The sequence below is a fragment of the Tenrec ecaudatus genome, chromosome 11 (genome assembly GCF_050624435.1).
Source record: "Tenrec ecaudatus isolate mTenEca1 chromosome 11, mTenEca1.hap1, whole genome shotgun sequence".
Taxonomy (NCBI): domain Eukaryota; kingdom Metazoa; phylum Chordata; class Mammalia; order Afrosoricida; family Tenrecidae; genus Tenrec; species Tenrec ecaudatus.
The window spans coordinates 104,419,025-104,435,021 of record NC_134540.1 but is presented as its reverse complement, the minus strand read 5'-3'; the positions used below and the strand labels follow the sequence as shown (position 1 = coordinate 104,435,021).

The 15,997-nt window shown below is 37.4% G+C and overlaps 1 protein-coding gene across 1 annotated transcript in view; it reads left to right on the top strand.

Moving 5' to 3' along the window:
• The window catches only part of PCCA (propionyl-CoA carboxylase subunit alpha), a 436,534-nt gene that overhangs the window by 204,058 nt on the left and 216,479 nt on the right, over positions 1-15,997 (top strand). The window contains exon 13 of the mRNA XM_075563454.1: positions 15,340-15,483. Within this exon, the coding sequence (XP_075419569.1) occupies positions 15,340-15,483 (144 nt within the window). The remainder of the gene's footprint in view (positions 1-15,339; positions 15,484-15,997) is intronic.

Sequence of the window (15,997 nt, the reverse complement as noted above, 5' to 3'; positions counted from 1 at the left end):
CCTTTCTCCTGGCTCTCCCTCTCCCGTGTCCCCCTGGAACCATCGGTCCCATTGAGAGATAGTAGATTTTTAAATTGGGAATCATATCAATATTTATAACCAGAGTTAAAAACCACGGTCTTTAAAAATTTATCTGAATGTATTAAATATTTGACAAATTTAGTTTACATTAATTAATTAAATTTCACATTTTCCATGGTTTCCTTGACTTGTTTACCTTTTCCTTAAGTTTTCAGGGTCTTTTTAACGGATACTTTATTCTGTGCTCTTTGGGGTATTTTTTCCATTTGACTCTGATTCACTTATCTAGCTCATGTATTTGTGGAAATTTATTCCATACTTCTTTTGAGCTATATTCTCCAATAATTTGTATAAAATCTTGGTCAAAATATTTAGTTACTTATGCTTAGATTTTGTAACTTGAATATCATTTAAAGAACTATGCTTTTTCCTTATGAAAACATTTAAATGAGTTTCAGAAAAAATGTTTAAATTCTTTTCAAAAGTTATATTACATTAGATAGTGCCTAATTCTCTGCTAGTTAATAAAATATTATAATTTTGATATATTTTTGTCTGTTATTTAATGTTTAATAACCAGATTTCTCTCACATTTTTTCCAGTGACAATAATTTTGTCAATTGCCAGAGAAATTAACAGATTTGTTCTGCTTTTAGAATGCACACATATGAAGGTGGAATATAACTTAATGAGTTTGTGGTTAATAATTCTTTTTAGAAAAATTAATACCTGAATAGCCCCAAAGAGTTGGCAATGAAAGCTATCCCAAATGTGAAACTCTACCAAGATCTTAATTCTATTCCATCTTGCCCCCGCTTCTCCCTTGAGTATATTCCCTCCCATCTTTGGTTTCTGTGATTCACTGCACTGCCCCACAGAAACTGACAAAACTCAGAGGAAATGTCTCACATGGTGGTCGGTGCTGTTCATTCCTAAATCAGTAGGTCAGGCAGCGGTGAGACAAATGTTGGGTCCAGAGCTAGAAATAAAAAATGCTCAAAAGACACAGCAAATCTTCCTGCTTCTACCAAAATTCAGTCAGGAGATAACAGGTGTGACTGTGGGTTAGAAATGTGTGGTGGTGTCAATGTATATATATATTATATATATATGCTGTCCCAGAAAAACAAAGGATGTTGTCTGTACTAAAGTGGACTCTCAAAGATACTCTCAAAGAAACAAAAGGTGTGGCTTGGCTCACAGTGGCTACTAAAGTCGGATTTTAATCCCGCCATAATCCTGTCAATTAGTATCGTAGAGAATGCCATCCAAGATGGGACTACAGCCACAAACATATAGATTCCAGAATTATAATATATCACTTAAGGAATTATGGGTAGAAGGGTCGTGTTAATTAACAATAACAGTGTGTTAAAAATACTGGGTTTCATAGTATTCAGAAAATAATTTTTATATGTTTCAAAGATTTCTTTCTGATACTGTTGAACTAGTTCAAATGTTCTTTTAATAGTAGATTTTCCCTTAAATATTTTTTCCGCTAACCTTAAATTATAATAGTTAAGGCACATTCACCAAATTCTCTATCTTCTAAGAGATATGTTATGTCTAATTAGTGTTTCACTTTGAGCCTGGAGGGCTATAATTTCCTTCGTTCTATTTTCTTTTTCCTTGAAATTTCCTGATTGAACTGTCACTTTTTCCAGCTTCAGAACTTTTTTTCTTTTTCCCCCTCCTGAAAACCAAAATGTGAGTTGTATCCTATTTTACTAAATTCTCTTAAGACCAAAATTTGAAGTAGCATATAATTTTCCAGAAAGAGTCACAACAGTAAAGGAATCGATGGATTTTATATGTAAATATGGAGTTTAGTTGATTTTTTTGTGTTCAAGCTGGCCAAAGTTTATGTGCCAGAGTATCTATTTTACTTGGCATATATCCTTAATATTATGAATGATTATCCTTTTCTGATTGTTATTGAAGTTTCACTGTTACTGCTTCTGGGGTTAAAAGTACTGGGTTCTGTGCTTACTTAAATATTCTGTGTGGTAGCAGTCCTTCAAGTGGTTGATGTTGCAAGCTTATCTACTCCTGAGGACCGAAAAAGCATGTTTCCCAGCACTTTCCTAAATTCAAGGGCAAAACTCACCTTTACTCTGTTGCTTACTGGGATTCCGAAGGAAAAAGACCACACACGCATGGGAATCCTAATGACCTTCTCCAAGAGCCCATAGAGGTCGATGCAAAAACCTGCCTTCCTGGTCTGTCTTCTTCACGTTCTCCCTGGATTTCTCTGGAGCTCTTGTTGCCATGGAGAGGATTCTGACTGACGTTCGGTAACCCCCCATGGGACAGAGTAGACTGCGGGGTTCCAAGGCTGTAGCTCTGTTATCTAGATTTTATAGGGTCGGGCACGAGAGCCCTTTAGCAGTCCTTGGATGTTGCCTTTGCCTCAGATCGCAGGCTTTCTTATGGCTCAGCTTCTTCTCTCTGACACTGGGAGGGCAGCTAGGCTAGAGTTTTTGGAATGAAGGGGTGTGGAGCTATGTTTGTTTTTCTAGAGCATGAATGTTTGTATGTCTTTCTAGGAATACATGTATGTATATCTTTCTAGAGCATGAATACCTAACCTGGAATATACAGATCTCTCTATAAGCTTGAAGAGGTTCTGTGGACCCTTTGGAAATGGCTACACAGTTTTCTAGGGGAAATTTATCAGGTTGCTGAATATAAAAACCATTTTAGCTAAATTCAAGGAGAACTGATTTAACCATTATTTTAATTAATTATTGGAAGATCAGTTTTCATTTAATGTAATTTATATCTTATTTTTGCTGTTCATTGTGTTTATGATCACAGGCAATTGTTACAAATGGACAAATATACTTTAAGTATCAATTACTTTAAATTAGAGTTTGAAAGAAAAAAGGAGATGGAAATATTCCTCTAAAAAATTAAACTGCTGGAGAAAGAGCTTGCTAAAGCCACTCCTGCTTATTTTATGCTTATTTAATGCTAAGATTAATATTAGAGCATAAATAAGCCTTTCCAAGTTGACATATGTATTGGATTGATTTTATTTTTAGGTGCTTTCAAGTCGGTTATGACTCATAGCCACTTATCCACAAGAGACCAAAAGGCTGCCCGGTCCTGTGCCTTTCGCACAGTTTGTCCTGTCCTTGAACCCGTGTTGCCGCCACAGAGTCAATCCATCAGCTTGAGGGCTTTGCTCTCCTTCTGTGCCCCTCTACTCTTCCAAGCATGATGTGCTTCTCTAGGACCTGGCTTCTCCTCACAAAATGTCCACAGTAGATGAGACAAGGTCTCACCAAGCCTTGCTCCCCAGGAGCATTCTGACTGTACTACTTCCAAGACAAATTTGCTCGTCCTTTTGGCCGCCCAGCTTGCAGTGTTCTTCGCCCATACCATGATTCAAACGCATTGATTTGCCTTTGGTCTTCCTTATTAATGTCCACATTTCACGTGCATTTGAGACAAATATACCATGGCTTGGTCAGGCACACCCTAACTGTGTCCTATAAGATTTGTGTCGTAAATCCTAAAATCTCTTTGTGGTTATAATCCCATTCGAAAATAAATTGCCTTTGTCATGTTGATAACATAGGACTAGTGTGGGGTGTGGCTTAATCAATCTTGCGAGATATAAAAGGTAGTAAATAAGCAAGTGAAGCCAGCAGAGATGGGCACAGAGAAATGCCAAGTCACATGAAGATCACCCAGGGGTAGAAACTCAAGAATATAAGGACGTTCCCCTGAATGGACAAAGAACAAGTCTTCCCTAGAGCCAGGCCCCAGAATTTGGACTTGTAGCCTCCTCAACCCTGAGAAAATAAAGTTCTGCTTGTTAAAGTCACCCATTCATGACTTAATCTCCATGTGCTTATGCTATCTTATATTTTTCATGTTTTTAAAAAAAGTTGACTTGATACAGTGTACAAAGACTTCACAAATTAAGCAACTCTCCAAATAAAAAGGAATAAGGTTTAAAAACAGTAGTTGGATGCCGAAACATAGAGAGCTGGCTGTTTTCATCTTAGCTGAGAGCTAAGTGTCTCTTTCAGGTAGACTTTATGGCCAGTAAATCCTACTGAGTGCTACAACAGGGAGGAATCTGATCCTGCCCTGGAGAAATAACTGCAGTGGGATTGTTGGAAATTCTACGAGACTCAGATACAACTATATTCCCTGTATTGCATTCTATTCTGGAAAGGTTTTTATTAACTTTGTTCACAACCTGATTCTTGCCCTTTGCTATTTCACTTATTTAAGAACTCAGAGATTGCAACTGAGGTATTTCATTTATAAGAATTAAAGATAATTCCCTAATAAAATGTTTTTTAAAAGAATTAAAGATAATTAGCAAATATATTTCTAACTTTCACATGTATGTCTGGATTCTAATTCTGAAGACTAAAATATTTTCATCTTTTGGAAGGTACAGTATTTAAAAGGGTAGTTTTTACAGGAACTGGTATGTTTTGGCTCTATGGAGTCAAGTTTCTGGGAGCCTGAGGATAAGATAATAGGCACATCATGCTTTCCTTTATTATTTGCTGAGTGTTATTAGAAAGTTGAAGGAACTAAGTTTTTGTAAGACAGATTTGCTTGTCAGGAATTTAAAACTGGGTTTTTATTTTAGTGCATTTTATAAACTGTTTTGTTGTCTTTGAAGTCTGAACTCCTTTATCTAGATCTTAATTTTTCAGGTTGGTTCTTACATCCTTTTCTCCATCAGCTTATTCTTGTTGGGGTCAGCAGGGTAATTCTCTAATGAAAGCTGCTTAGTTTTCATTACCATTCTTGAATATAGCCATGATTTTCAAAGTGAGTTTACATGAATGGTGTGTTGGGCCCTATTTTCCAACATGCCTTTTATCTTTATGAGGCCTGTGGATCTAAGTCTAATAACTCTAGATCTTTATTTTAAAAATAGAACCTCACAAATCTAATAGGTATATGTTAAATTCTTCTGCATAAAGCATCTGTTATACTTGAAGTGCAGAAGCAAAAATAATGGCATGAGTTATCCTATCAGATTGGAATACCAAAAAACTTACTACTTAAAATTATGCTAATTTAAGATAATTTTAATATCAAAATGGCTAATATTCCTGCTGTTTAGTAAATGTCTCTTCAGTATTTCATAAACCTTTTCTGTAAAGCAGTAATGAAAATTTGAGAAATAAGTTAAGGCTTAGAAAGGGGTTCTTTGAATTTTAAAGTGCTACATCGATGCTTCTTCTTGTGCGTCTCTGGTCTTAGACTTCTCGCGGCAGCTTTTGCTTTGCCACGATGCTGCGTGGAACGGTGGCTGGTGCTCACCTGCTAAGTGATAGGGGAGGGGTTTTGGCCCACCAGCCATTCTGGGGGGAAAAGATGTGTCACTGTGCTTTCATAGAGATGGACAGCTTCACAACCCACCGTTGAGAAAGCCACTTAACATTACTTTTGTAGACTCCGAGGGGGAGGTACCACTGGGCCGTTTTCACCTAGTTTCAGTCTAGCCCTTGGACCATTAGCCTCTGTCCTGTTGAGGTAAACAGCACCTTTCATGAACCACACTGTAAGGACCTGAATTGGAAACCCCACTAAGCAGACGGGACTTTACCTTAACCTCACTTATAGCAGATCTAAGGCACTGAACTACTACTCCCTTGAACTTAAATCTGAAACACCCGAGTGGGAGAAGAAGAGGATGATCACTAACCCAGGGTTAGAGAGTTGGTGGTCCTTGGCCTTTGGTTTGGATTGGACCTAATGCTGTCGGGGTGCTCAACAAATGGTGACCTGAGACCAGCAAATACATGCTGTTTTCTTGCCCTCTCTGTTTTGCGTGTGAAACGTGCTAGCTTACCAGGCTTGGTCCGCCTTTGTAAGTGAGTGTTACTGCCCTTTAATGAAAAGGATTGCTGTAGCTCCAACCCTCACGAGTTGTCTGACTGCTGTCCAGTCACCTAAGTTTGAAGCGGTACTAGTTAACAGTTCATGTATTGCAGTCTAAAGAAAAGCCCTACACGTGTATAAATCCCCCTTTTCAACAGTATTTTATATTCCATACCATTGCCTAAAATCATGATACTATGAAAAGCTCTCCCCTATGTTCCACGGGAATGATTTATGATGTATTCCAATAAAATGATGATCTCTCTCTGTGTCCCTGATTGTGGATGACAGATAGTGGAAGCTCAGAATCCATCTGCGGGGTCCTTACATGGATTGAGTAGTAACTGTTGAATCCACACTGACCATAATTTAGGGCTATAGAGAGCCTTCAAAGAGCATTGTAAAGTGGATTTTTTCAGCCATTGTTAGGCTGGAAGGTAACACCTTGTCAATAGATCTTTTCTGCTTTCTGTTTATTTATGTTTTACCTGGTCGTTGTTGCTGGGTCTTGTTAAATTTTTTGGCCTCTATTTTGTATGTTTCTCTGTACAGGGAAGACAGGATAGGTGGACCTGTAAAGACAGCAAGAGGAATAGTAATTACCTGGGGACTAGGAAGGGGTGGTTAGGATAGGAATAGGGGGTCAATAGCAATGGGTACAAGAGGAGAAAAATGTTCCAAAATTCACTGTAGTGATCAATGCACAACTCTTCTTAATATTATTGATTTGTATATGTTAATTATACGTCAATAAAATTATTGAAAATAAATATTGACTGCCTTGGCAACCCTAGGACAGCTCTAGTTTGCCCTATAGGCTTACTGTGAGTGGGAAGCAACCTGAGGACAGTGGGTTGGTTTTGCTATTAGGTTTGCATTGACCTAACAGTTGGCTTGTCATGAGCCACAAAATCATTACAGCCAGATGTCTCTTCCTTTGAATAACTTCTTACTCAATAACGACCAAGTTAACACCTTAATTGACCTCTCCATACCATGTACTTATGGTAACTTTTCCCCTGTTTTTAGACTGCCCTTAATCATAACTTTTTTTATGTTAACAAGTCTTGCTCTACTTGAAAGAGACTTGCCTCTTAATTAATGACCTATTCTTAATGTTTAGTAATTATTCAATTTTACGATTAAATGTTTAGATTTTTAAGTGAGATAAGACAGCAAATGATCAGCTGTTGATTTCCCCCATAATTCAGTAGTTCAATTGTTTAATCATATCAAGGAGAATTGTGCAATCATCACCACAATCAATTTTTTGAACCCCCACCCCACCACCACCCATGGTTAAATCTTTAAAATGAGTTGTGTAGGAACAGTCGGTTCAACTGCTCTTTCCCCTCTCCCACCTTCATTGTTTACCTCCAAAATCCCCTCACCTCCTGCACCCCTTATAAACCCTGTATCAGTTATTATCTCTATGTATCCACTTTCTTGCTTTACAAAGTAGGAAACCCAATGGAAACAATAAAAAACAAAACAAAATAGAAATAAAGTAGTAATGATAAACTAATAATAATATAAAGATGTGCTTTATACAATTGATGTATGTATGTGTGTGGATTGTGATAAGAGTTGTATGAGTCCCTAATAAAATGTAAAAAAAAAAAAAAGAAGAAGAAAAAAAAGATAAAATTCCAAATAATGAGTAAGGAAGAAAAGCCTCTCATCAATATTTAAAAAGCCAGGGAAGAAATCTTTGTCATGGAACAAATAAGAGATACTTGCATCTAGAACAAATTCAGGTTGTTGGGTGTATGGGGAGGTCTGTTGGTCAAGTATTGAGTTGAATCCAGCATCATCATGACTACAGTGAGGGGATCCGCCACCGATCTAATCTGACTGGATACTCTGGAGATGTTTTTCAGCTCACACTGCCCTTCCTAGTCTTCTACAAATTGGGTGTTCATAATTTTAGCTCTGATACTTTTCCCTTCACCATATTTGAGTTTTTCATCTTTTATTTTACACAATGGGAGGATTCTGAATGAAGTGAAAATAATGTTGGTCAAGATAGATATCTGATCGCTTCTCGGCCTTTTGGCTAAGATCAAGATAGATATCTGTATTCAAATAATACTTTGTAACATAGAAAAAGTAAAAAGGCCTCTGATTGGTCAGTGGCTAATGCTTGGCTGCTAAGTGAAAGGTTCGCAATTTGAGCCTGCCCGGAAGATGTGGCAGTCTACTTCTGTAAAGAGTTATGGCTTTGGAAACCATTGGGATCATGATTTTGTAGGGTAGCTATGAGTTGAAGTCCATTTGATGGCAATGGGTTTGGTTTTATTGATTTGAATGTGAAAAAAAGTGTTTTTTATTTTTTTAAAAATAGTTTTATTAGGGGCTCATACAACTCTTATCACAATCCATACATACATCAATTGTATAAAGCACATCTATACATTCATTGCCCTCATCATTCTCAAAACATTTGCTCTCCACTTAAGCCCCTGGTATCAGCTCCTCATTTTTCCCCTCCCTCTCCTTTTCCCCTTCCCTCATGAGCCCTTGATAATTTATAAATTATTATTTTGTCATATCTTGCCCTGTCTGACGTCTCCCTTCACCCAGTTTTCTGTCGTCCATCCCCCAGGGAGGAGGTCATATGTAGATCCTTGTACTCTGTTCCCGCTTTCCAACCCATTCTCCCTCTACCCTCCCAATATTGCCACTCACACCCCTGGTTCTGAAGGGATCATCTGCCCTGGATTCCCTGTGTTTCCAGTTCCTATCTGCACCAGTGTACATCCTCTGGTCTAGCTAGACTTGCAAGGTAGAATTCGGATCATGATAGTGGTGGACTGCGGGGGGAGGAGGGGGGAGGAAGCATTTAGGAACTAGAGGAAAGTTGTATTTTTTCATCATTGCTACATCGCACCTTGACTGGCTCGTCTCCTTCCCTAGACCTCTCTGCAAGGGGATCTCCAGTGGCCGACAAATGGGCTTTGGGTCTTAAACGCTTGAGGGTAAAAAAGCGGCCATCTAGCTCAGAAGCAATAAAGCCCATATGGAAGAATACACCAGCCTGTGTGATCATGAGGTGCCGAAGGGAGCAGTTATCAGGCATCAAAGAACAAAAAATCATATCATTGGATGCACACCTCCATGATACGATCGCTGAAGACAAAGCGGGTGCATAAGCAAATATGGTGAAGAAAGCTGATGGTGCCCAGCTATCAAAAGGTATAGCATCTGGAGTCTTAAAGACTTGAAGGTAAACAAGCAGCCATCTAGCTCAGAAGCAACAAAGCCCACATGGAAGAAGCACACCAGCCTGTGCGATCACGAGGTGTCAAAGGGATCAGGCATAAGTCATCATCAGGACAAAAAAAATCTTACCATAGTGAATGAGGGGAGTGTGCAGAGTGGAGACCCAAAGCCCATTTGGTTTTTATTTTTAATCATTTATTTTTGTTTATTTTGAATATGTCAATAGCATTTGATAATACTTGCTTCATCTTTCTATAGCTATCTATCTTTTCTTTTAATCTGCAGATTGCTAGCATAATACCCCTTTACAACCAAATATCTGTCTGTATTTCTTAAAAACAGGACTGTCTTTTACATCCCATGGTGCCATTATCAAAATTGGAGCCTTGGTGGCATAGTGGTCATGTTTTTGGCCTGCTAACTGCAAGGTTCACATTTGACAAACACTGACTGCTTCACGGGAGAAATATAGGGCTTTCTATTCCCTGTCTTTCTCTAACAAAGAGCTAGAGTCTTGGCACCTCACGGGGGCAGTTCTAGCCTGTCCTATTGAGTCACTATGAGTCACTGGATGACAGGGTGTTTGAGTTTTGAAATGGTAGCTAGATACTATTGTCTAATCTATTTCAAATAGATTAGATCCTTTTCAAATTTCATCGATGGTCTTACTAACATCTCTTATAGCTACAAAAAAGTTTTAATTTTTTATTTCGTGATTAATGAAGTATCTCATAGAGACATATTTTGCATTTATGTAACTATTTCATCTTAGTTTCACTTACTAGTTTAAACATACTTCATGGTTGTTTCCAAATGAAGAACACAGGTAGACTTCTTGACTCTCTGTTGTGTGTTTTTCTATGTTTTTTAGTTTATGAAACCCAGGATTGGCGATTCTATAGAGACATTAACTAAAATAAGGGCTCCTGGGGGGACAGTGGAGGAGGTGGGGGGATGAGGGGAGCTGATATCAGGAGTTCCAGAAGGGGGGAAAAATTGAAACCGATTGTGGTAGTGATTTACAACACCGATTGATGTGATTGAACCAAACCTAATAAAATGGTTTAGGAAAAATAAAAAGAATATGGCTAAAGATGACATCGGAAGTGGCTGGTAGGATTGATGTTATGATGCTACGTTTTAGAATTATGATGGTAGTCAATGACAACATGAGGTAGGGAAGCTTTAGTTTTCCTAGGTCCATGATTACTGAATTTTTTTTTTTGATTACTGAAATTTAACACATCGATAACTCAGAGGTGAAGCAAAATCTGATTTACCTCACAGTTGTGTGTGACAAGCTTGATAATTTATTTTGGAGGAGATAAGAATTTGAAGCAACAGATTCAAGTAGAAAGGGCTGATGAGGAATCTGGACACAAACCTTAACAATAGTGACAACTTGATGGTGGTGAAGAAGAGGGGAATAAATTAAAATAGCAAAAAAAAATCTAGCTGTTGAGTGATACAACTAGTTTCAAAAACAAGAAGGTAGGAAGGAAAGAAAAAGATCTGGCTGTTGGGTTCTTTCCTTGTAGATATATGGAGGTATGCATAAAGACTCTAGGCCCCAGAGTGAATGTGTTCCATATGGGGTGCTCACTGACTGTATTTCTTTGAACCGGTGTGAATAATGACAAGATTTATAAACTAGAGTGCTAGTATATTAATCTATGATGCAAGGTAATATGATCCAGTGACTCTCTTATTAATGTGTTTTTTTAGAAATATAACATCTCTTTTGGGTAGGAAAATTATGTATGAAGCCAGGCTCTCAAAATTTTATTTGATGAGTATGGTGTCACAATATGTCACAATGTTTTATTTATTTTTTAACCATTTTATTGCGGGATCTTACAGATATAAAAATCTATAAATCAACTATGTCAAGCGAACTTGTACAGATGTTGCCATCATCATTTTCAAAACATTATCTTTCTACTTGAGCCCTTTGAGGTCAATTCCCCTTTTTATCCTCCCACTCCCACCTCTCACCCTCGTGAACCCTTAATTATATATATATGTATATATATATAAAATTTCGCATATCTTATATCATCTGTTGTGTCCCTTCAACAATGTTTCTGTTATTTATCCTCTTGTCACAACAGCATTTCCTTCAATTTGTTAACTTAGATGGTGCGGTGTATATTGTGCTTATGCTACATAGCTCCAAGTTTGAAATAAACTATGTTCATTTTGGACACCATTCAAAGTGAATCTAATGTTTTTAAAAGAGGTCTTCAAAAAGCTTACCAAAAATGCATCTTATAAAAAACCTATACATGACTTTCAATACCTGTCCCTCCAATAAACTCCTACTAACTTGCAGTTTGCAGCACTACGAAGGATATGACCTCACTTTGAAAAGTGCCCCTACCAGAGGAACATGAAATCTAAAATTGATGTCAGAGCAAACATTAAACTTACGTTGAAGCTTGGGTGTAAGAATGATAAAATCATTGGTGCTTTCTAGAGATTTTATGGGTACAATGTCTCAAATCAGCAGTTTACAGATGGATAACTTGTTCTAAGAAGAGATAAGTGTTAAGAAGAAGTTGAAGCCCATAGAGGCAGACCACCCCAACAATTTTCAAAGACAAAGGTAATCTTATCTGTGCCCTAATTGAAGAGGACCAGTGATTAACAACAGAAGCAATGGTCTACACCATAGATAGTTTAGCAGCTTGCATAATCCTGACTAAAAAACTAAAGTTGAATGAACTTTCCCCTCCAAAGATTAAAAACTACAGATAAGAGGAGAGCTTTCAATGGAAATTCTGAACAAGTGAGATCAAGATTCTGAAGCATTTTTTTGAAGACTTGTAATGAGATGAAACATGGTTTTATAGAGTGAAGACAAAGCACAATCATAGCAAGACAACAGAGCATAGTTATGGCTACCAAAGGGTAGAAGTGGTTCAGTGAAAGCAAATGCAGATTGGTCAAGAGCAAAGGTCATGGCAAAAGTTTTTTTAGATGCTTAAGGCATTTTGCTTGAAATGAGAAAGATAACATCTTATGAGAGTGTTTTGTGAAATACAGCCTTATACTTCTGATTTTACTACTCTGAATTATTTTTATATTTTAATCTTACAAAATCTTTAAAGGGCATGCGTATTTTTTTTAGCTAATAATGTTAAAAAACAAAAAGGGACTTAGTTGACATGGTTAACCTTCCCAGCTCTCAGTTCTTTAGAAATGGACTAAATCAAAATTAAAAAATATCTTGAAATAGATAAAATAAATAGGATGGAAAAGACATTCATAGAGTTATAAATATAGGTGTGCACATTTATAAATATGTTAATATATAGCAATAGGGATATAGGTCTTGTACATATATTTAAATGTTAAGTATTAAGGTAGCAGACAGGCATTGGGTCTCTACTCAAGTACTCTCTCAATACAAGAACACTTTGTTCTAATAACCTGGCATTCTGTGATACCTTCCTGACAAAATTGCTGAAGTCAAAATGGGTGCATAAGCAAATATGGTGAAGAAAGCTGATGGTGCCTGTCTATTAAAATATGCAGCATCTAGGGTCTTAAAGGTTTGAAGTTAAACAAGCAACCTTTTATCTAGCAGGGAAGCCATAAAGTCCACATGGAAGGAACACACCAGCCTGTGTGATCATGAGGTGTCGATGGGATCAGGTGTCAGGCATCAAAGACTTAGAACAAAAAAATCATATCAATGTGATTAGAGACCCAAAGCCCATCTGTAGACAGTTGGACATTCCCTCAAATAAGGGTCACAAGGAAGGATGGAGTTAGTCAGGATGCAGCAGAGCATCGATGGAACACACAACATTCCCCTAGTTCTTTAATGCTTCCTCCCCACGCACATGCTCCCCCGCAGCCCCTCATCATGACCCCAGTTGTTCTACCTCACAAATCTGGCTAGCCCAGAGCATGTACACTGGTAGAGATAAGAGGTCTGGAAACATGGAATGCAGGACAGATAAACCCAGCAGGAACAGTAATGAGTAGTGATAGCATAAGCGTAGGGGGAGAAATGGGGAACTGACTACGGTGATCCACGGATTAACACCACCTCATCCACAGGGGTCAATCAACAGAAACGTGGGCAAAGAGAGACAGCACATGGTGTGAGATATGAAAACAATAATTTATCAGGGCTCCACAAGGGTGGGGGGGTGGAGGAGCGAGGGGGAAAAGGAAGAGCTGATACCAAGGTTTCAAACAGAAACAAAATGTTTTGAAGATGATAACAACATATGTACAAATATGTTTGAAACAATTGATGTATGGATTGTTGTAAGAGCTCCTGACTAAATGATTTATTAATAATAAAAATGTTTTTACCTTCATGGAGTATATGTTGAGAAAAAGTTTATATTCTTTAATTTCACCTTATTTCATTTTCCATGATTTTTTGAAGAACGCTTATAGTTTTCTACATTTATAGCAATATCTTCTAAGGGAAGACCTTAATAACATTTAGATCTTTAAACTTTCAGAGTGATATGCTTTATAGAAGTTAGCAATAGTACATAATTATATAGATGTTTCTATTTTCTATCTTGTTTAGTTATATTGCCCACAAGGAAGGGCCACATGACATAATCTGAATCCCACCTCTACCATTAATTATAGTTGTAACTGGATTTACACTATACTCAGTCATTAAGTTGTGTGTGTGCTGGTATGTGTTATATACTTTTGGGGGCTTGGACACAGAGAAGGTAGATTGAATCATCACTTATTTAAAAAATGTTTTTCTCACCTGTCATGGCTGTGTGGCTAGTATTGATGTAAGGTCTTTGGCATGTCGTTGGGGGTGTTTCAGGGGCCAGATGCTTGTTTGTCACTTTCATTGTATTTATTAAGTTGAATCTTGTTTCTCACAAAGGTATAGTCTACTTTCCAAAATACACATTTTAAATTACTTAATCAGATCTTTATTTAGTGTCACATTTATTTTACAAAGGGTAGGCACTTATTTTAGTGATGATTTGTCATTAAAATTATGTCAAAATGTCTTAAAATGCTGTTGAAACTGTAAACAAACTCATAACACACACAGAGCTAATTATGGATGCCATCTGTTTATTTTGCAAAGCTTTTAAAAAAAACCATGGCATTGTCTGCTTGTGATAAGCTTCAAGATTATTATAATGACTAAGTCTCATCCTTCAATTAGTGTAGTTGGAGATGAGAAGACAGTCTGTTTGGTCACTGACCTTTTCCTGTGTCAGAGTGCTGGAAACATGACATGTCATGATACAGCAACCAGTCTGAAGGGGGTCTAAAATGTGTTTAATTTTTAGGAGGAAAAAAATTGGTAAAATAGCAGATGTAGTCAAAGTTTTATGAAAAGTTCTGAAACTTTATTCATCCTTCTGCATGAAAGAGAGATGATCTGGTTCTGTTCAGGGCCGTCAGAGGCTTTCCGCGACTCAACTATATTTAGAATTTGTAAGGGATCCTTCAAGTTTCTGATGATGACTCTCTGTGTTAGTCGACCTGGGCGCAGAGGTGCGTGGTTTTGTCCATTCGAAGCCCAGGTATTCATGTAGAAAACCAGATGAATCCCAGCTAACATCACCCAAAGTAGTTATCAGTAATTTGCTGAGAGAGCAGAGTGATTTTACTGGCTCGATGTTGCTATTGTGCATGCTAAGCACTACCCAAGGAAGTCTGGAGGGGAAACCCTGAAGGGTCCATCTGCTGCTTTCTGCTACACTGCACTGATGTAAGATTACGCTAATCTGGTTGCTTGTCAGGACAGGTTAGTGAAAGCATGCAAGTGAGTGAGACTTGCGGCGAGCTAGTGCTTTGGAAAATCATAAGCTGCCCCTATAGATGCCATGATAATTGTAGCAGAACGGGTTGATAATCAGTCACACTGAGGATTGCAACTAACTGTGTGATTTCAGCTTAAGGATTTGTTTTCAAAATCAAAATCAAGTTTTTTTTAGGGGGGCGCAAAATCTAAATAAAATTTGGGAAAAGTGGTACAGAGTTTTCAGATACTGTTTAGGGTTTAGATTTTTCTTACCATGTTCTTTGTACGTTGTTGCATCTTTAATTTTATATTTTTGTTTAGAGGAGTTTTCTTTTTTTCTAATTTTTAGGAGTTTTCTATCACATATGATCAAATATTAAATATAATTACCCTCATTTTACTCAGAGTGAATGTTTGCCTCGTTTATTTGTATTTACTTACCTTTTCCTACACCTACTGACTGGCAGATCTTGACCTTGCAGGTTGAGCATCCTGTCACAGAATGCATTACTGGCCTGGACCTAGTCCAAGAAATGATCCGTGTTGCTAAGGGTTACCCTCTCAGGCACAAACAAGCTGATATTCCCATCAACGGCTGGGCAGTAGAATGCCGGGTGTATGCCGAGGTAAAATGAATGATGTTGGGAGGAAGGATGGTTGTTATATTCAGTCATAATAGCTGAACAACAAGGGAAAGTTTGAGCCGGCAGCTTTATGCCAAATAGTTCATTACATGATCTCAAATTTTGGGGTGATTTTTTTTAAAGATTGAGTTTAATTAAACCTCATACATTATTTCTGGATTTGGAACTAACTGTCAATCAGTTTAAGTTGCAACACAGCAGTTGGTAAATATTCTTGAACTTTAATGGACCCTTTTCCCCCCTTCCAAACCATATTATTAATAAATAGCAGGCATTTGTTTCTCTGCATGTGTTTCTTAAGAATCTGCCCTGGGTACATATTAATTGTTCATTTATTATTTACTTCTCATTTTTGACATTAAAAAACAATTGTGGCCCCTTTGATTATGTGAAAGTAGCAATTGAATTTTCAGTTTTAAGGCCTTGGGTAAAATACATACTTTTCATTTATAATGTCAATAATGAGTTCTAGTTAGAAATATGAATTCAGTTTAAT